At 36.7% G+C, this 21,895-nt stretch overlaps 1 protein-coding gene across 1 annotated transcript; it reads left to right on the top strand.

Moving 5' to 3' along the window:
• Nucleotides 1-10,388: 10,388 nt before the first annotated feature.
• Nucleotides 10,389-21,241, top strand: LOC104221673 (probable serine/threonine-protein kinase At1g01540). Its single transcript, XM_009772783.2, has 12 exons — nucleotides 10,389-10,836; nucleotides 10,933-11,025; nucleotides 11,119-11,184; nucleotides 11,275-11,340; nucleotides 16,006-16,299; nucleotides 18,149-18,828; nucleotides 19,274-19,378; nucleotides 19,526-19,648; nucleotides 19,751-19,921; nucleotides 20,014-20,143; nucleotides 20,244-20,453; nucleotides 20,867-21,241. Exons 1-12 carry the CDS (start codon nucleotides 10,492-10,494, stop codon nucleotides 21,032-21,034), a joined length of 2,451 nt encoding a protein of 816 aa, XP_009771085.2. The 5' UTR covers nucleotides 10,389-10,491; the 3' UTR covers nucleotides 21,035-21,241.
• Nucleotides 21,242-21,895: the final 654 nt, after the last annotated feature.

Here is a 21,895-nt window from a genome sequence, read left to right on the forward strand (position 1 = left end):
CTGCCTTGACAGGTCCTGGTCAATGCTATAATAGTTCATGTCTTAATTGATGTCCTTTTCAGCCTGAGCCATGAACCAAACCACCTTAAAGAAGGAAAAGAGAAAAGGTCTACTGTTATGCTTATGTTTTTAACAACATATCACATATGGCTTATAGGAACAATAATAATATCATTAGCTTATCAAACCAATTTTTGTAACTCTTTTTTGGCAATTAATTGAACTCATTTCATTTCAAAGACACGACGAACAAGTATATTTTTAGATTGGCATTACCCCGACATCTAAGAAACGAATATGTCCAACAGGACTTTAAAGTAAATTACTTAAAAGGCGAGCTTGTTGGCCACAGTGCGCAACTAGCACAGTAGTTGGGCCAGTAGGAAGAAAAGTATAGAGAGACGTAACGTATTCGTTTGTTCGCATTACATAATTGATCCTAATTTAATAAGTGGTAAAATAAGTATACAATTGATATTAGTATAGATATGAAAATAAATATTAGGGTAGATGGCGAGCAGAACAAGCATTTGATTATGGCCACTTGTTGGAAAACAGATCATAACTAAAGATAAATTAATTGGTGACAAAGAAAGTTGACAAAGCCCCTTCACTTGAATTTGCCAAACCAACACTTAACTATGTCGACTGCCTAAATCCATAATTATACCTAAATAGACCACAGACTATAGAACCCTCGCACCAAGTCCTAACCAACCTCATTTGACAAGGAAAAAGAAGACGACAAAAACTCGAATATTAACAATAATATAAAATAAACAAATAGAAGAAGCAAAGACACCGACCTCGGGAATGGAACTTGGTTGTTAAATAAATTAATTTTTCAGTTGCTATTGGCATCCAAATGGATAAGGTTATCACAAGAAAGATGGACTGATTCATTCAATAGAATCATATTCAATTTTGGGTTGCTGGCTAAAATCCAAAGGGATCATCATTCTGGCAGAAAATCAACATGGATCTTTTGTAACTTTTCTCCAACCACTTCTTACCACAATCTTGATATCTAAAACAATCACTTTTATACGCACAAAGAAGAATGGACTCACTAGTTGCTGCTTAACAAATTCTCTAATTTCAATCAGCATTTTGCAATCCACACGGAATTGAATAAGTTACATAAAAAAGATGATAGGCAACCAGTGAATCACCCCATCATTAATCAAACTTTTCGAGTTTTAATCTTGAAAATAAAGTACTTCTCGATAGAGAGTGCTTTACCCCAAGTGTTGTGATATTTTCAAAAAAGTAGATAAATGTTCATTCATGTGGCAAGATGCATACAAGTAAAGTGGACAAATGTCCATCCACATAGCAAGATGCATGCAAGTTTTGACAATCATACTTGACAAATGACAAGAAAAGCCTTAAGTTTTTTGCCTATAAAAGGGTCTTCCTTTCCGCCAATTTAAAAACAGCAGAAACATCATTTCTTTCCTTTCCTTTCACGCCTTTCTTCATCCTTTGTTGTTCAATATTAAATATTAGTTATTTCCTTTCTTATTTACTTTTTCTACTAACTAGCTGGGTTTGTAATTTAATATTTTACTGATTCCTGCATCCTCCCTAATAGAGATAGACTTGTTTAATCCTGGAGAGACATTTCACACTGTTGAAAGAGTTTCTTAGGACAGTGCCTAGCACGACTCAAGTCCATCCGTGTATCCGCTTACAAATAATATTGAAGCAGTGTTATTATTGAATTTCTTGCTCTCAATTACTACAATCTAAGAAACTATGGCAAACAACACTGATGCTGAAAATACTACTGATACTACCAATACTGGTGCTACCTCCGATGCCCCAGTTCCAGTTGCACTATCATATGCCAGGCCATTTCCAGATGTGTCGAATATCAAAATTTTCGCCAATGAAAATTTCAAGCGTTGGCAAGAACATATTTTCTCACTGCTTGATGTCCATGGTTGCACATGCATTGCTGCATCCACAACCTAGTGCAGACGCTGACAATAAAATAGTAAAATCATGGCAACATTCCAACAAGGTATGCCGTCATACCATATTGTAAACTATTTCTAATGAACTGTTTGGCGTTATTGCAGCTATAAAGAAGCAAAAGCTATATGGTAAGCCTTAATTAAAAAATTCACTGCTGAAGATGCTACAAAACAAAAATTTGTAGTAGAAATTTTTTATCAGTGGCAGATGAGAGATGATAAAGAGATGAACGTACAAATCAACGAATTTCAAAAATTGTTGGAAGACTTGAAGGCCAAGGGGATGTCATTCCAAAAAAGTTTGTTGCTGGAGTGCTGATTGAGAAGCTGTCTGTCTCATGAAGTGACTACAAAAATAACTTAAAGCACAAACAGAAAAATTTTACCATTTAGGAAATTGTGACCCACATCCTAATTGAAGATTTCAACAAAAACGAATATGCCAAAGCTACGATGACAGCCCTTAAAGCAAATTTAGTGCAAAGCAGCAACAACAACAACAAAAGGTACGAGAATAAGTCTAAGTTACAAGCCTAAAAATCCTAACTTTAAAAGAAAAAAATGCTCCTGTTTTGTTTGTGGAAAACCATGTCATCATGCCTCATAGTGCAGGTATAGAGCAGGAAATGACAAAGGAAAAACTAATACTCCTAAGGCTAACTTAGCTGAAGGAGGTGATATTATTGCAACTGCCATTTCTCAAGTAAACATTGTAGCACACGCAAAAGAATGGGTGATAGACTATGGGGCTACTCGGCACATTTGTGCAAATCGAGAAGCATTTTCCTCTTATACTCCTGTAGAGGATGATAGAGAAGTTGTCTACCTTGGAGACTCAAGTACTACCAAAGTATTGGATAAGGGTAAAGTTCTCCTGAAACTCACATCGGAAAAAACTTTAGCCCTTGTGGATGGGTGCAGGTGCGAAGGAGCACCGCAGAAGCGGATGAGCAGAAGCGAGAAAGAGTCCGCAGGTGCGGATTGGCCATTTTTGCTCATTTCTCCATTTTTTGGCGATTTTTGGAGCTTCTTGAGAGGGGCTATTATGAGTTAAATACATTGATTATGTAGTGAGAATTTGGGGTTTGAGGAAAAAACCTAGAAAATTGATATTTTTGGATTTTGACCACGAAATTTGACATGGAATTGGGAATAAAATGTATATTGAGTTCGTAATATTATGGGTAATCTTTATCTTCGAAAAATTATGAAATCCGGACACGTGGGCCCGATGGAGACTTTGTCAACTTTTCGAACGGAGTTGGGAATTTATCTAAATTGAATTGTTGTGAGTATTAGAGCATGCATTTATGGATTTTCTCATTTATTGACTGGTCTTGGGAGCGTTGGGTATTGATTTGAGTTGATTGAATGGCTTGGGAGCCGATTATGGAACTTCAAATCGATGTAAGTCTCCTTTCTAACCTTGTAAGGGAGAATTTCCCCATAGGTAAAATAATTGAATATGTGCTTCTATTTGTGGGGGCTATGTACGCACGAGGTGACAAGAGTCCGTGCTTAGCTGCTATTATGCTTAAGTGCGGGTAGTCTAGGACCCAACCGTATGCTTTACTTGCCGTACTTGTAACTTTATTGATAATTAAAAAGGCCTAAATCACATCGAACTTGGTAAATAAATTTCTAAAGAGCTAAACATCACTTTCTTGACTGTTAAAAGAGAAATTGTCATTTCCTTGGATGATTGTCTCCTGATGAATTCTTGATTGATTGTATGTATGTGTTTATCTTTGTGGAACGGGTCGAACGCCTCGACAGATTAAATAGATGCATCTATGATTCGTGCCATTCGACCATCTGGTAGTGCACAGTTTAAATATTTATTGGATCGGGCCGTACGATCTCGACATGATTTGTGCATGCTTGTATTGCTTGCCTTGAAGTTTATAAATAATGATATTGCCTCCCTGGTCTGAGGTAAATTAATAAATAATGAAATATGAATTTGGAAATCTCTTATAATTAAAAGGATTGTTTACTTGCTTCATGATTTCCTTGAGTTTACTACCATTTTTAATAAATCCACGACTTATTATATTATTGGACTACTAGTAAGTGTCGAAATCGATCTCTCGTTACTACTTCTTCGAGATTAGACTAGATACTTACTGAGTATACGTTGTTTTCATACTCATACTACACTTGCTGTGCATTTTTGTTACACAGGCACACGTATGTCTACTGGCCCCGTTGGGCGCAGCAGCATGGTTGATACTGAGACTTAGGTGAGCTACATCTCTCACGACGACCCGCAACCAGTAGAGTCTCCTTTAGAGTATTGTATTTTTTTCCCCGTCCAATTTGTATTCCGGACAGTTATTGTTTTACATTTTATTTCCTAAAAATTGCCCATGCACTTGTGACACCGGGTTCTGTGATGTATATGGAATTATTCCGTATTTAAAATTTGTTAGAGACATTATTATTTACTCGGTAAAGTTCATTATTTATTGTTTAATGTAAAGAAAAGAAATAATTTCAAAAATACTAAAATGAGAATTTAGTTAACTTCTTGGTGTTGGCTTGCCTGACAGTGGTGTCCGGCGCTATCACGGCCCTTAATGGATTTTGGGTCGTGACAGAAATGATTTTCAAACTTTTCTTGTCGATAATGAACCATCAAATTATTTTGAAGCTATATCTTCTTCAGATACTAATTATTGGAAAGAGACAATAAAAGTTGAAATTGATTATATTAAGAAAAATAATACATGGATTTTAACTGATTTACCTCCTGGTGCAAAGCCTATTGGATGTAAATGGATTTTCAAAAGAAATTTAATCCTGATGAATCTTTAGATAAACATAAAGCTCGATTAGTAGCAAAAGGATTTTCTCAAAAATAAAATATAGATTATTTTGATACATTTGCACCAGTGACTAGAATTTCTTCTCTTCGAGTTTTAATTGCCTTAGCTTCAATTCGTAAACTTTTTATCCACCAAATGAATGTCAAAACTGCTTTTCTAAATGGTGATTTAGAAGAAGAAATTTATATGGTTCAACCTGAAGGTTGTGTCATTCCTGAACAAGAAAATAAAATTTATAAATTAATTAAATATCTTTATGGCCTTAAACAAGCTCCTAAGCAATGGTATGAGAAATTTGAACAAGTCTTACTGAGAAACGATTTTTCCTCAATTGAGGTGGATAAATGTGTTTATACAAAAATGGTAGACAATGATTATGTGATAATATGTCTATATGTTGATGACATGCTTATATTTGGTACAAATTTAAATATTGTACAAAATACAAAATTATTTCTGTCTGCTAATTTTGATATGAAAGATCTGGGTGAAGTAAATACAATATTGGGAGTAAAAGTTATAAGGAGTGAATATGGAATAATGTTGTCACAAGAACATTATGTTGAGAGACTTCTTAAGAAATTTGCATATTTTAATGTCACATATGTGAGCACTCCTTTTGATGCTATCTCTCAGTTGAAAAAGAATAATGATGACTCAGTTGCTCAGTCTAAATATGTGCAGATTATTGGGAGTCTGATGCATTTAATAAATTTTACAAGGCCTGATATAACCTATGCAGTGTGTAGACTGAGTAGATATACTCATAATCCCAACAGAGAGCATTGGTCTGCATTAGCTAGACTAATGAAATATTTGAGAGGAGCCATGAATTATGGTATCCTATATAGTGGATTTCCTTCTACGTTAGAAGGGTACAATGATGCAAACTGGATCTCTGATTTAGATGAGACAAAATCCACTAGTGGTTATGTATTCACCTTTGGTGGTGGTACAATATCGTGGAAATCAGCTAAACATACGATCATTGCTAGATCGACTATGGAATCAGAGTTTGTAGCTCTGGAGTTAGCTGATTCTGAGGCTGAGTGGCTAAGAAACTTCTTAGCTAATATCCTTTTAATAAAGGACGTATTGCCTCCTGTGTCTATGCATTGTGATTGTCAAGCGACAATAGATGTTGCAAAGAATAAATCTTATAATTGTAAAAGTAAAGACATGATGCCATAAAACAGTTGTTGAGAGATAGAATAATTTCCATTGATTATGTGAAGTCAGAGATAAATTTGGCCGATCCTCTGACTAAACCTGTGGGAAGAAAATTAATTCTTCAAACCTCAAAAGAGATGGGGTTAATGCCGATATGATGTCAATAGAGATGGTAACCCAACCTATGTGATTGGAGATCCCATGAAGTAGGTTCATATGAGTAATAACAAGTTGATATTGACACTGAAACACTAAAAGAGAGTGCTTGACTGCAACTAGTTGAGAGGTTGAGTTATAACTCTTAATGAAATTCATATTCCTTATGAATTGTGTATTTAAAAGTAGTATATATTTGATGAATTCAACTATATGAGAGTAGAGTGGGGCCGCTCCTACGAGATTTTGGCCTAGTCTCTAGAGCTATCATGAATAACCAGGCACACACATGGCCTATTGGGCGCAAAACCGAGTTGAACAACAAAATTACTGGGGTCGAAATGTGATTGATAAAATCTCTGACTTACAATGAGAGTTATTTGTTCCTAGAAATATTATATTTCACAAGTAATTATGTGAGTTAAACTTTATTGATCTATGTTTGGTTCATAGTCCAAAAGACACTAAACCTATTACATTTGGACCATACAAATCCAGCAAATCTTACTCCTTTTTTTATGAATTTTTTGAAAATATGTGGGGGAACTGTTGTGATATTTCCAAAAAAAGTGGACAAATGTCCATCCATGTGGCAAGATGCATGCAAGTCTTGACAATCATACTTGACAAATGACAAGAAACTTGACAAATGGCAAGAAAAGCTTTAAGTTTTTTGCCTATAAAAAGGGTCTTCCCTTCAGCTAATTTAAAAACAGCAGAAACATCATTTCTTTCCTTTCCTTTCATGCCTCTCTTCTTCCTCTGTTGTCCAATATTAAATATTAGTTGTTTCCTTTCTTATTTATTTTTACTACTAACTAGTTGGATTTGTAATTTAATAATTTCTGATTCTTGTATCTTCCCTAATAGAGGTAGGCTTGTTTAATCCTGGAGAGAGGTTTCACACTGCTAAAATAGTTTCTTAGGAAAGTGCCTAGCACAATCAAGTCCATCCATGTATCCGCTTACAAATAATATTGAAGCAGTGTTATTATTGAAATTCTTGCTCTCAATTACTACAAGTGTGCCATAGTGGATATACACAATGTGGATCCGAAATAGTAGAGCTACTGTGTTTTACTGCCAGTAGCAGATGTAGGATTTCTATTAAACGGGTTCAAAAAAAATAGTCAAGAAATTAAAAGATAAATGCATAGCATTGATATTTAATTGTCAATTCCCTAATCTTTAACTCCCTCAGTCTTGGAGAGCCAAATGCATAGTTGTAGAGAAGATGCCACCAGTAATTCATTCTCATATGGTTTGCTGGAAGAAACCTACGAGTGGATATGTCAAATTAAATGTGGATGGCTGCAGTAAAGGCAATCCAGGCTTAGCTGGAAGAGGTGGGATTATCAGAGACCATCATGGTGAATTAGTGAAGGCATTTTCTGATTTCTATGGCATTTGCAGTAATAATTTTGCCGAGGTAAAGGCATTTTTACAAGGCATCGAGATGTGTTGCCATCATGGTTTGAAAAATATTGTTATGGAGTCAGATTCAGTTTTAATTATCAATATAATTAATAGGAAAATAAAGGCACATTGACATATTAGACATGTACTTGAACATATTTGGAAATTGACTCGAACTGGAGATTTTCAGTTTAGGCATATTTTCAGGAAAGGTAACAAGATTGCATATCAATTGGCAAACCGGCGAGAAAACACAAAAGCTCATGGTATCTTCAATCAAGCTGTTTCCCTTTCTAGAAAGGTTAGAGCTTTTTTGAAGTTTGATCAAGAGGGAATACCTAATTTCACGTTTAGAGTGAAAAGGAATATGTTTGTAGTTAATGATATCACCACTTGATACTATGATTAGACATATAGTATTTGGGACATATCTGTATTTGTTGTCATCTATTGAGAATATATAGACGTATCAAGTAGTAGAGAGGAGTCCATCAGACTTCTATCAATTTCTTATACACAAGAGCACATTAAAGTGGTGGCTACCAATCTACAATATGTAATTGAGCCTAAAGTGTATGTCCTTCTCCGTGTAATCAAAGTTTTTGAAATATACAGGTTGGAGTTGATAACTATGGATTTTAGCCTATCTTATGCTCTTTTTTGCTTAGGTTTTGGATAAAAAATATGTAAAAGTATTTTTGAAAACTGATTTAATGCGCTTGTCTGCAGGGTTTAGTCAAAATAAGGCAAGAAAGTCATAATCAACTCATGAAGAAGTTAAATTCGCACAACTTCAAAGCTTAGACTGAAGCACTGACCGTGAGGGAAAAGAGGGGCCGCATAAGGACCACCACTGAAGCGGCCACAATTATGCGGTCCGCAAAAATGAGATTCAGAGAAGATATTTTAGGTACAATAGTGACCGCTGACCGCGATGAAAAAAACGCGATTGCTGAATACCTAACGCGGCCGTGGCGGTATTTCCGCTGAGAGCGTTGATGGAAGTTCAAAGACTCTGCAAGTTGAGCTTGACTGAGGAGCGCAGTCCGCATCCAAATTATGCGACCGCCGTTGATGCTAACGCGGAGGCGGTGACTTCTACACTGTCCGCGAACCAAGTCCAAACCAAGCAAAAAATTGAAGAAACACGGTCCGTGCTTGTTTTTGCGTAGCCGTGAAAGTCCATTCGCTGAGGCATCCAGTATTTCGCTGACACCGGAACCTCCATAGGGGTATTTTTGTCCAGTAATTTTAGGTGTGTATAAATAGATCTTTTTCACATTTTTAGGTTATCTTTTGTATCAGTGAGCTCGTGAACAACCGTACTTTACCATTTAGAGTAATTTTAGAGTAGCTTTAGCTTATATTCTTTGATTTTGTTCTTGTAATCAACTTTTATGGCTTATATTTCATCTCCATCTTTGATTTCTACCTTGATTATGAGTAGCTAAACCCATTAGCTAGGGTTGAGATCCAATCCTAGTATGGGTATTTAATGGATCTTGAATTTTAGGGCTTAATTGTTTGTGGGTTAGTGATATTTAGCTTGATTCATGCTTTAATTGTAGAATTGGTGGTTGCAAACACTGATTCGTGCCTTTATGACTTAGACTCTTCTTGAGAAAGAGAGACTAAGTCTAGAAAAATTAGGCTAACAAGGAATTGAAGTGCATTCAAGAGATTGATAGCCACAATTAAAGGATTAAAGCTAGAGATAGTAATACTTGACTTGAGCCAATATCATTTGTATTGCATGAACACCCATTTGGACTTGAGAAAGCCAAATTGGGCAAAGTCACTCAAACTACCGAGAGGTATAGAGTGAGTACTTATGTATGATGGTTATATCACGACCCCAATCATAACAAGCTTGCCCTGAATTCTTGATACCCGTTAGATACCCACCTAGGTAGAAGTCACTACTCTAGTACTTTTTATCAATTGAGAAAACTCATACAAAAATATTGTACTTAGATTATTTTCAGCAATCAATAGCATTAAACGTAGAATAAAAACAAATCCAAGCATGGTTAGAAGTGCAATTAAAAGCAGCACACATAGCTAGATTAGATAGAAACCCAACTCTCAACCAATATTAACTCCCTGTGGATATCGATCCCGACCTTTCGGGTAAAAGCTACATCGACCACTCCTCACCATTATATAGTGGTGCAGGGTTGGAGCTGATCAGGAGTCCGGCCTAACTCCACCATTGAGATGGTGGACTTTGTTTTTTTTTTTTAAATGTGACTTGTGAAAATTGAACCGACGCCTCTTGACCACTGAGCTATGCTTTTGGTTATGTCAAGAAGATTCAAAATATAATATATAGAGATACAAATTGAATTTTACCTTATATGTATAGTGTAATTTTCTGGCGACGGGGATGAACCCTCCTTCGGCCCCTAAATTTGCCCCTGTATATTGCATGATTAAACAAAAAAAAAAATCAACTTATATTGATTGTAAAATAGTTCTTTATATTGCTAGAGGGAGGTATAGAAATGAAATTGATAATTTTGAACCATCTCCTTATAATTTCTAAGATTTCATGCTCTTTTATTCTCGTCTCTCTATTACTCATCATCTTCTTAAAATCCAAATTCCAAACTAAACATAAAGAAACAAGAAATAAATAAATAAGGGACTTAAGTGATATAAATGAAACCTTTGGGTTTCAATTGTTTATTCTCATAATCGAAGGAGGTGATGTGTAATTTAATAATCTATCAGGTGATAAAATAACATTACTCATTTTTCAAAACAAAGCAAATTACGTAATTAAGGCGGGAGAACATGAACTAATCTCCCAGTCACGCTATTAAGAGGAGTGTGTGTCCTCCCCATAGTCAAACTTCGTGCAAACTGAAAAAACCCAAACCCAAAGCAACACGCATATTACACTTCTGCAAATGATCACTTTGTGATGGTGGTTACTGTCAATGGCGGATCCGTACAGAACGAGCCCTCATCCTCACGCTTCTTCTTCACCTCTCGAATCCGAAGACATGTCTTCTTTCTTCCTCAATTTTCTTCAAAATTCATCTGCTTCCACGTCAGCGGCTGCGGCTGGGTTCTATCACCGATCGGTGCCGGAAACGGCGGCTGATTCATCATCTAACCTCAATTTCTCCGATCCCGGCCGATTTTATGCGGCGGAGTTTAAAGAAGGCGTTGAGAATGTGTTTGCTTCAGCTGGCCTCGGGGATTCTGACGCCATGGATTCAGCTAATAGGAGAGAGTTTCTAGAAGATGACAAGGTCGATAACTTAGGTTTTAGTAGCGAGGTGAGTTTTTTGTTTCATTTTCCTTTTTATTATTATTTTTTTAAAAATGATTCAAGTTGAGTCCGCAATTATACTGTGCTTTTACGATCTATTTAGGAATGCGATGGACTTGACATGCCAGCTAATCAGAATCATTCACGTTCCTCCAAGAGGAGTAGATCTGCTGAAGTTCATAACTTATCCGAAAAGGTTTGCTTCTATTTTGAATTTTGAATTTGCAAATTTTCTGTTTAAATTACATGATTTGTTAATTATTATTATACATGATTAAATTTGTGACAGAGGAGGAGGAGTAGGATCAATGAGAAACTGAAAGCACTGCAGACTCTAATCCCAAATTCTAACAAAGTATTTCTTCAATACCTCAGCCTTTGAGAATTATCTGTGTATTGTTTTTTCTTTCTTTTGTCTCATGTTTGAGCTTTATTAATATCACAGACAGACAAGGCATCTATGCTTGATGAAGCCATTGAGTATCTGAAGCAACTTCAACTGCAAGTTCAGGTTTCAGTTCTGGCCTTTTCCCTTTGACTATTTCTAGCTGCTTGTAGTCTGCTAGATCTTGTGTTTATGTTTTCAAACATGTGAAACGAACATTTAGGTAGGCTTATGGTAATGATTGCTCAGCAGGAGTAGGTACTAAGGTGTGTGTTTTATGTTAAAACAAGTCACGTATTGTAATCCATTTGGTCAAGCACATAACACTGAAGAAATATGGAGTGCTTATTTTCTGAAGAGCATCTTCTTTGGAAGCTTCAATTTAACGCCATCTATCTATTTTTTTATATCTGCCTAAAACATGCTCAATTTGTTGTAATAGAAGTTTTTTTTTCTTTCTTTCTGAAGTAAACTCTTTGAATTAGATTGGAGGTTAGTGTTTTTTGTTTGATTTAGATCACATTTCTTGGTGGCTGTTGGTTCACGAAGGTCTTTGCTTGCCAGTGATATTTTTGTAGATGCATGACATCAACTTGAAAGAAGAATGTTAATATCAACACAGAAACTCCTATGTGCTTTACTGACTTATTTGAGAACAATTGGACCCTCCTTTGAACTATGTGAATTGTATCATCTAAAAATTTAAGTACGACTCAATAGCTTTATGCCCCTATAGTTGTTGTAATTTTGGATATCACCCTTGTTCTTGTACAACGGAACCATCGTACTCCACCTCTAGTCTTTGCTTGCCAGTGATATTATTGTAGATGCATGACAGCAACTTGAAGGAAGAATGTTAATATTAACACAGAAACTCCTATGTGCTTTACTGACTTATTTGAGAACAATTGGACCCTCCTTTGAACTATGTGAATTGTATCATCTAAAAATTTAAGTGTGACTCAATAGCTTTATGCCCCTATAGTTGTTGTAATTTTGGATATCACTCTTGTTCTTGTACAACGGAACCATCGTACTCCATCTCCAGTCTTTGCTTGCCAGTGATATTATTGTAGATGCATGACATCAACTTGAAGGAAGAATGTTAATATCAACACAGAAACTCCTATGTGCTTTACTGACTTAATTTGAGAACAATTGGACCCTCCTTTGAACTATGTGAATTGTATCATCTAAAAATTTAAGTGCGACTCAATAGCTTTGTGCCCCTGTAGTTGTTGTAATTTTGGATATCACCCTTGTTCTTGTACAACGGAACCATCGTACTCCACCTCCATTCTTCGGGCATCTTCTTTGTCTTAAAAATAACAGTAAACAACTCAGTAAGCCACTTCAAGCCTGCTCGGCCCACTTCTAAAAATTTCACTGTAATTTTGTCTGGTCTCATCGCTCTGTCCCCGCTCATCTTACGCATCGCACTCTCCACTTCCTCTATCTTAATATGCCTACAATATCCAAAATCATGCCGACTCTTGGAGCGCTCCAACTCACCTAGCACAATGCTTCTATCCCCCTCCTCCTTCAACAATTTATGGAAGTATGTCTGTCATCTTCGTCTTATATGTGCCTTGTCCATCAATACGTTGCCGTCCCCGTCTTTAATGCACTTCACTTGGTCTAAGTCACGGGCCTTCATCTCCCTCAATTTGGTCAAGCGGTATAGCTTTTTGTCCCCGCGTTTGCCCCCCGAGTTCCTCGTACAGACATCTTAACGCCGCAGTCTTAGCTGTCGTAACTGCTAATTTCGCCTCTTCCTTTGCCTTCTTATAACACTCCTGATATTTCCTTTTCTCCTCCTCGTCTGTACTCTCCACTAGCTTCAAATAAGCCGTTTTTTTGGCTTCCACTTTACCTCGAACCTCTACATTCCATCACCAGTCCCCTTTCTGACCCCCCAGCCCCAGAATAACCCTTCGTGACCGCTAAGACCTCTATAGCAGCTTCCCTAATGGAATTTGCTGTCATGGTCCATATACTAGTCTCGTTCCCCTAATCCTGCGGGCCCTCATAGCCATCAACCTCTCCCCTAACTCCCGAGCTTTGTCCTTAGTCAAGTTACCTCACTTGATCTTAGGTTGCCTGCACACCACCCTCTTCCTCCTGCTCCTCATGATCTCCAGGTCCATTACTAGGAGCTTATGCTGGGTTGTGAAGTACTCACTAGGGATGACTTTGCAATCAGTGCATAAACCTTTATCACATTTCCTTCAAAGAAGGTAATCAATTTGAGTCTTCGCCACCAAACTTCGGAAGGTGACCAGGTGCTCCTCCTTTTTTGGAAAACTCGAGTTAACTCTCACCAAATCAAAAGCCCTAGAGAAATCCAACAGTGAGGTACCTCCGTCGTTCCTATCCCCAAAACTGAACCCACCATGCACATCATCAACTCCTAGCATTAGCCCCAATATGGCCATTGAAATTCCCTCCAATGAACACTTGTATTTATTTAAAGTAGTCTTATACATGAATCAAAAGCAAAAGGCATAAGTAATACTTTGATGAATTTTGTATTCTATCCCTTTTTGGAAGATTTTGTGTCTTAGGTGTGATTAGTCTTGTATCATTGAAAGTTTTCCATCAAAGTCACGACTCTGCTCTTGCTAGTATCATTGTCTCCTCTCTCGGCCTGGTTAGATGAAAGATACAGGGACAGTGGAGCTTTGAAAAATCAAATCAAAACAGGAAAAAGGAAAAGAAAAATAAGAAGAACATGGGACCAAGTGTTATAGAAGCTGTACAAGCTATGTTTACCGATCTCAGTTCCCAACATTTGATTCTGAACTCGTAACACACAGGGATGTTGGTGTAGTGGTTCGACTCATTGCTAGTACATTACGGAAAATTAGTGGGACAAGCTAAGAGAAAGTATATTGGTTTGGACGACCTTTCATTATGTTTCTTACTATTGGGAGTATCATGACTTAAAGTAGGTTAGAGGAAAAGGGATTGAATTGAGAAGTGAAAATGAAGAAAAACCTATCTTATATTTAAGAATTGTTTTGTATATAGTTCGACAGGTGTGTTGACGTTTCACCTCTAAGTTCACTAGTTTCTTGTTACTCCTTTAGCTAGAATGGATCCATATTTAATTGCTTTTTATTGAGGCTCATGCTATTTGTCAGTTCTCTATCTTGCAATAAGCATTGGTTTCGCTTCAACATTTTCATCCCTGGGGTAGGAAAATCTCAAGAAGAAGAAATAAATGGTGAGGCCGTGAGTAGGGGTGTGCATTCGATTTTGACCCTTATCGATTATCGATTTGTACATATGCTTATCGTTATCATTTCAATAAGGTTTCGATTTTTTCGATTCGATTTATCGATTTTTGGGGCTTATCGATTCGGTTATCGATTACACCAATAAGAAAATTTGCGGGATTCCACGGAAAGTATATCGCTATAAAACACCTAACTAATATGGACAAAAAGAAGCTAAAATAAGACGAACACCGTTTATAACATAAAAATAGTGTCAACAAACACATGCAACGAAATTAAAGTAAGGGATCAAATGTATGGCACCAACACTCCAACGGTATATAAAAAAAAATACATCATCACAACTAATTCTGTTTTCCATTAATTTGAACTTCATTCCCTTGAGTTTTAAATATGATCATTCCTTAAATGTGGTAGAGGAAATAATAGGGTTAGGAACTTAGGGTAAAGGGAAGGGTATTATAGAATAAGGGTAAAAAAAAAAATAATAATATTTTTTTGTCTTTTTAGTATATCTTATCGGTTTATCGATAAACCGATAACCGAAGAGGACAAAATCGAAATCGAAACTGATAACTCGATAAGAAAAATTTCAAAATCGATAAACCGATAAACCGATAACAAATAATCGATTCGATTTATTGATAAACCGATTCGAATGCACACCCCTAGCCGTGAGGGCTTCAAGGTGCATCTTTCTTGTTCCATTGAGGGCTTCCATATATAGAACATTCACCAATGGAAGTAAGATATAACATAGGGTAAAGATGGAGAAGAAGATGTGGTTGGGCAGCGCAATATGCCCCATCCTTGAAATCTAGACAATTAATGAAATTATCTTGTTGTCTTATCCATATTGTGGTTTCTTTCAGTTTCCCCCGTATAATATGAATTACTAAACCTTTTGCTGAATGGATGATTTCAGTTACGAAATCTCCTGAAATATGAATGGATGCAAGTTTCCTGGTGTGCTCTTTGCTAATTTGAAGAGTTAGCTCTTCCTATTATGATTGATTTATGAAAATGGTAATCTTTTGGTATAATTATCAAATACTTTGGCGTTTTTCACCAGTTAGTAGACAGGGGTACTTGTGATGAACATGAGGTGTTTGCATATATTGTGGCTCTAGAAATTGAGAGGGGGGAAAAGATCTTTTTATTACTTTTACTTCCATATAACTTGCTTAGTAAATGAAAATAGTTCACTGATATAACTTTTATGTGGTCAACAACACACGAAGATTTAATCTAGTAAATAAAAAGTACAAGTACATAAGAAGTATAGTAGTTCTTTAAAACTCAAAAAGAATACTCCTCATTGTGCCATCAATCTCAAAGATCAAATGTTTAAACTTTCTTTCTGGGACAGCTGATATTTGATGGTGATAACAACGAAGTCACAAGTTATGACTAGTATCATCAAGTGACTTTCCGAGGTCTAACCGCCTGCTGATTACAATGAAGTCACTACTACTATATCATATCTGTCATTATATCTCTTTAAAATCTGCATAATAGAACCTTTGTTTGTCTCCTCACTTTGACTTTTCAGATGCTTACCTTGAGGAACGGATTGAGTTTATACCCGGGATATGTCCCTGGGTCTTTGCAGTCAATGCAACTTCCATCTGGTAATGAATTTGATGGGAGAAGTTTTATGCTGAGTGCAAATGGAGGAGCCACACTTCCTGGGAATCGAGAAATGCAGCAGACTGCATTTGAAATTTCCAATCAGAATCTGTCAGGCAAACCAACAATAACGTCACATAATGCAGAAAACTCACTAGCTTTAGAAACTACGATTCAGAATCATTATGGACTTCTTAACCATTTAGCATCTTCTAAGGTAAGCAGCCTGCAGTATTTCATTCAGATCCTGTAAGTCAGAAGCTAAAGCAATTTTTATTTATATATTCAGGACATATGCCGGGGCGATACACTATCAAGATTGCATTTAGATATGAGTTGCTCCGGGAACAATTCCTCTTCAGGGGTGTCTTCTTGACCAAAATCTATAAAGATCAAGTACTCGAGGAGTTGGTGTAGATGGAATTAACTGGTGATACTGTGAAACTCCAATTGTTTTTACATCTCATTAAGTTAAAATATTTGCCTAATGGTCGCTGAGATATCCTTAATTGTATGCTCAATGAGCATAAACGGAACTGTGCTTTTGCAACTGCTGAAACTTGAATTTGACAAGATAACTAGTGTTGACAAAATAACCTTTCAAGCTTTTTAGATGCTTGTAGTGTTGGACGTTTCAAGTTCTTCCACTATCATACTTGAAAATGAAAATATACTACTGTTTTAGATGCGTGCTCTTTCTTTGCAATTTCAGAATCTCAAATGCAGCATGTTTGTTATCCAAAGGTTTTTTTAGTATGCAATCCGGACAAATTTTAGTTGAATCTAAAAATATACCTTCGCAAATTACAGTACAGTGCAGATATTCTGGTTTATTATCTTTATAATGTAATTATGAATTGCCTTTGTGACAACTCAGCAAATGGAGTCGAATGAGTTATGCTTACAGTGAGGGTACCACTTTCACAGTGGAAGTTTCACTGTGACGGACATGTCATTATTAGTGTCAATGTATTACTGTTTACAGAGTACATGCAATTGTAAGGACTGAAACTAGGTGTAAACTCTTTTATAGTAAGGTCTATTTCCCTTTTTGAACTTTTCTCCTAATGGAATCCGCTACAAGAATTAATTTCCCCCCAATATAAGCAGCAGATGTAGCATCTTCTTTGTACTAGTATAGATATAGAAACAAGAGTAAAGTAAATAAAGGTCCACTAACAATAACGAATATAAAGAGAAACTCCAAATATCAGAAAAGGAGAAGCATACGGTGAACTAACTAGATCACCAACTCCACGACATTCTTCTTTAATCATTTCTTAACTCTTAATTAACAAAAAAGAAACTAAAAGTGACACAATTATTATCAAAAGGAAGAAAAAAATAAACGGAGAAAAGGGTGTGGGGATGCATTGGGTATCAAGCTCAATTAAAATGAAGCTAAAGTAAATCCACCAACAATTTTTAAGCGAAATTCTTGATGACCCTTATCTAACCAAACAAATAAAAAGTATAAAAAAAAAAATTAAATCAATACCGGAGGAAATGATCTCATATTATTCGTCATAATTCAAATAGAGAAAAATAACGCTACAAATTTACTAATCTTCTATTTGATTTTCTGTGTAAAGGGTCACCAAATTATTTGTAATGGGCTGTAAATTTGATAAAGATCATCATACCCTTCAATAAAAATCAATAAATAAATGGCACCAACTAGACTATATGGTTACGTCCATAAATATTTTCATACGTATATAGGTACACGTTTCTTACGAATGCCACAATAAAGTAAAATAATCAAACACGAGTGGGGCAATTTCTCCATTTCTAGAAGTCCCATCATTACAGCTTCCCCCACCCCCAATGGTGAATGGTCCCAACACTCGAAGAAAGAAATACCTCCCAACTTAGCTCCAAATATGATCTCCCTCTCTAACAAGCCACTGTTGTCTTTACTACTAGTATTAAACACTAGAATCCATAGTCCCCAGCATAGTGCCACATGCATTATTTCACTACCATATCTTATTATTACTACTAATATGCTTCTTTGTCTTTCTCCTACAACGGGTCTCTTCTTTGTTAATGTCTTCTAATATTAGTTAACTCCAATTCTCCTCAGTAGGAGGGGAAAGAAAAAAGAGAAGATGTCTGGGTTTCTGAACAATGAACTCTCAAAAAGAACCTCAATCTTTGGTCTACGTTTATGGGTCATTTTGGGTATTTGCGTTGGAGCTGCAATTGTGTTAGTTCTCTTCCTTATCTCTCTCTGGTTCACTACAAAACGTAACAATAAAAAAACTACTCTTTCAGTTTCAGCTAAGAAAAACAAAAACCCCAATATTCCTAAGGTATCCAAAGAAATTCAAGAAATCCGAATCGACCCATCACGGACTCTACCCGAAAGCCCGAAATTACTTCCAGCTCCGGTTCCGGACCCATTACCCGAACCCGAGGAAGAAACACAGAATTCAAGTGGTCATCACAGAATCCATATTGAGATCGGAAAGGGTCATAAGATTGCCTATCCGGAGCGGGTCGGGTTAGGTGGCGGGTCAAGTCATGGTAGTGGAGAAGTACGTTCTGTTGAGCAGGCTATTATTGCTGTGCCTGAGGTTTCACATTTGGGGTGGGGTCATTGGTATACACTGAGAGAGCTTGAGATTGCTACTAATTTCTTTGCTGATGAAAATGTGATTGGTGAAGGTGGGTATGGAATTGTTTACCGTGGAGTTATGGAAGATAACAGTAATGTTGCTGTTAAGAATTTGCTCAATAACAGGTGTACTTTTCAAAGTTCTTTCCTTTTTGTTGCATATTGTCCAAATATGTTTATATTTCTTGGCCTTGCATGTTTAGTTGCATGTCATTTATGTTTAAATGTATGCTCTATCATGGTAATGTGGCATAACTGTCTGAAATGAGGTATCTTTATGGTTTCTGGGTCTTAATTATTTAAATAATAGTTATAGATTTATGGGTAACTATAGAAGGATTTAAGTTATATACACTGACACTGTAAAGATTTTTTTGCACTATCTGTAATAGATGGTTAGTTACAATTTTCGTCAAATTACCAATTAATATTTATCAAGAGATTTACATGATAAGTGACCTGATTGTTTCACACTGACAGTGCATAGAACTTAAACCCCAGTACTAGTTTATGGAAAATCTGTTCCTTTTGCTCTGTCTTTAGGTTTTGATGTATGTGGTTTTCTTTTCAGGGGACAAGCAGAGAGGGAGTTTAAGGTTGAGGTTGAAGCAATTGGTCGAGTTCGGCATAAGAATTTGGTGAGGTTACTCGGTTACTGTGCTGAGGGAGCTCACAGGTAATTTCAGTTTCAGTTATCTGCAGCTTAATTCAGTCTGTTATAGCATTATATGGTGGTTGCCTTTAAGGTGATCTTGACCTATCAACTGACTCTGGTTTTGAGCTTGAGATGAGATTACTCAATATGTCAATTTGCTATTCTTAGGATGCTTGTGTATGAGTATGTGGACAATGGGAACTTAGAACAGTGGATCCATGGAGATGTAGGGCCGTGCAGTCCTCTTACATGGGAAATTAGAATGAATATCATTCTTGGAACAGCTAAAGGGTATACAACAGCTAATGTTTTTGTTAACTTCTTGTTCTTGAGTATTAATTGTTTTTCTATATTGTGTTAAAAGGAGTACCTAAATATTGGTGAGGCTTACAGGTTAACCTATCTGCATGAGGGCCTCGAACCCAAGGTTGTTCACCGTGACATTAAATCAAGCAATATTTTGCTCGATAAGCAATGGAATCCCAAAGTGTCAGACTTTGGCTTAGCAAAGCTTTTGGGCGCTGAAAAGAGCTACATTACTACTCGGGTTATGGGAACATTTGGGTTAGTGCTTGACATTCCAAACTACACTGTTTTGTTGCTAATGTTAAGTTACTCATGGAAAATAAATTGCCAAATGGCCCCTTTTTTATCAGTTACGTTGCTCCGGAATATGCTAGCACTGGCATGTTGAATGAGAGAAGTGATGTGTATAGTTTTGGAATTCTTATTATGGAGATCATTAGTGGAAGGAATCCAGTGGATTACAGCCGTCCTCCTGGAGAGGTTTGTCTCATCTCATTAATGTTAGTTTCTTGTTTCAGGAAACCTCTTTAATATTTGCTCCAGTTTTGTTCTGACTCTGTTTAATGGATCTGACTCACAGGTAACTCTGGTTGATTGGCTTAAAATAATGGTTTCAAACCGGAATGCGGAAGGTGTTTTGGATCCCAAGTTGCCGGAGAAGCCTTCTTCAAGAGCACTGAAACGTGTCCTTTTGGTAGCATTACGCTGTGTCGACCCCAATGCTCAGAAGAGGCCAAAAATGGGACATGTGATACACATGCTTGAAGCTGATGATTTTCCCTTCCGTGATGTAAGCTGTAGTTTTCCTTCACACCCTTAAATTAAATGTCACGTTTTCATGAACACGGGAGTCGACAGCTAAGAATGCCTCTTTTGGTAACTAAAATGAAGTCTACTACAGAATAATGCCTCTAAACAAGCATTCAATGCTGGACCTTGCATTATATTTTGCAAGAATTATGCTTGTTACACCACAAATCAAATCTCATTAATGAACCTCCTTCCGTATTCTAGTACCAATGACATGGACTGTTTTAAATCTGTTTTATGTGATGTCTTTTTTAGTACAGTATGGGCCAACACTTTTTTTTAAGCATAGTGCCGGTGTTAGCTAGTACATGGATCATCACATCAGTTTTCAATCAATATTGTTAGTTGATATTTCATTTTCCCTTCCTCTGAATAGCTGTTGAATTGATACAGGAGCGACGAGCTTCGAGGGAACATGGTCGTTTATATCGTGATGGCGTGAAAGAGAGGGTAATGGACAAGCGTGTAATTGAATCGGGTGATAGCAGTGGATACGAAAGTAGTGTGTACACCAACCGGTCTTTCTTGAGGAAGCAAGAAACTGATGATGAGCACCAGTAGCCGCACCACGAGTATTAGGAGGTCAATTCCAACCCCGTTTGTTTCTGCCACTTATTTTGGAGATAGTACATGTAAATATCATTCACTTCCCTTCTGCAGTTGGGTTAAATCAGCAGTCACGGACTCGCGGTAGGTTTTGTAGCATAGCTCTTGTTATTAGTGTATGTAATTGCCTTCAATTTTGTTATGAGCATAGCTGTTCCAATCTGTGAGTGCTTAGTTTTTTATTTGCTATGTGTGTTGGTTTGAGGAGTTTGCCCAAATGAAAGGACATGATTGGATAGTATTGCGACAAACAGTTATTCTGTGCACTCATTGTACAATATTTTATGGCGTGAAATAGGTGAGAATCATGAGGTTTCAGGTTCAAATCTCAGCGGAGGCAAAAGACACTAGGTGGTTTTTTTCCATCACTCCAAGCCTTGGTGGATAAAGTTACCTGATCTTGTTGCTGGTGGGAGGTGGCATGTATCCTGTGGAATTAGTCGAGGTGCACGTAAGCTGGCCCGGACACCACGGTCATTAAAAAAGAAGAAGTTAAGATGACCTATAACAATAGGTAAATGTTAAGATATACTGATATTGTAAAATTGTCCGTGTATATAAGTTAGATGCACCACCAAATACCAATATAATTATCTCCTTTTAAGTTCCTTCTAACATTGAGGTCAAAAGAGATTAGTGAATTGAACTTACTCAAAAAAAATATAAAAAAATAGTGACTTTAGGATAAAGTAGTAGTAGTAAAACTATTGTGTGTCTTGCCTTTTATGGATTTTACCTGGACTAGAAAAGCAAAGGTACATTTTTTTTGGGACCGAAGTTAGATGGGGTCCTTTTCTTGGGGGCACGTAATGTCAC

This window comes from Nicotiana sylvestris, chromosome 4 (assembly GCF_000393655.2).
Source record: "Nicotiana sylvestris chromosome 4, ASM39365v2, whole genome shotgun sequence".
Taxonomy (NCBI): Eukaryota; Viridiplantae; Streptophyta; class Magnoliopsida; order Solanales; family Solanaceae; genus Nicotiana; species Nicotiana sylvestris.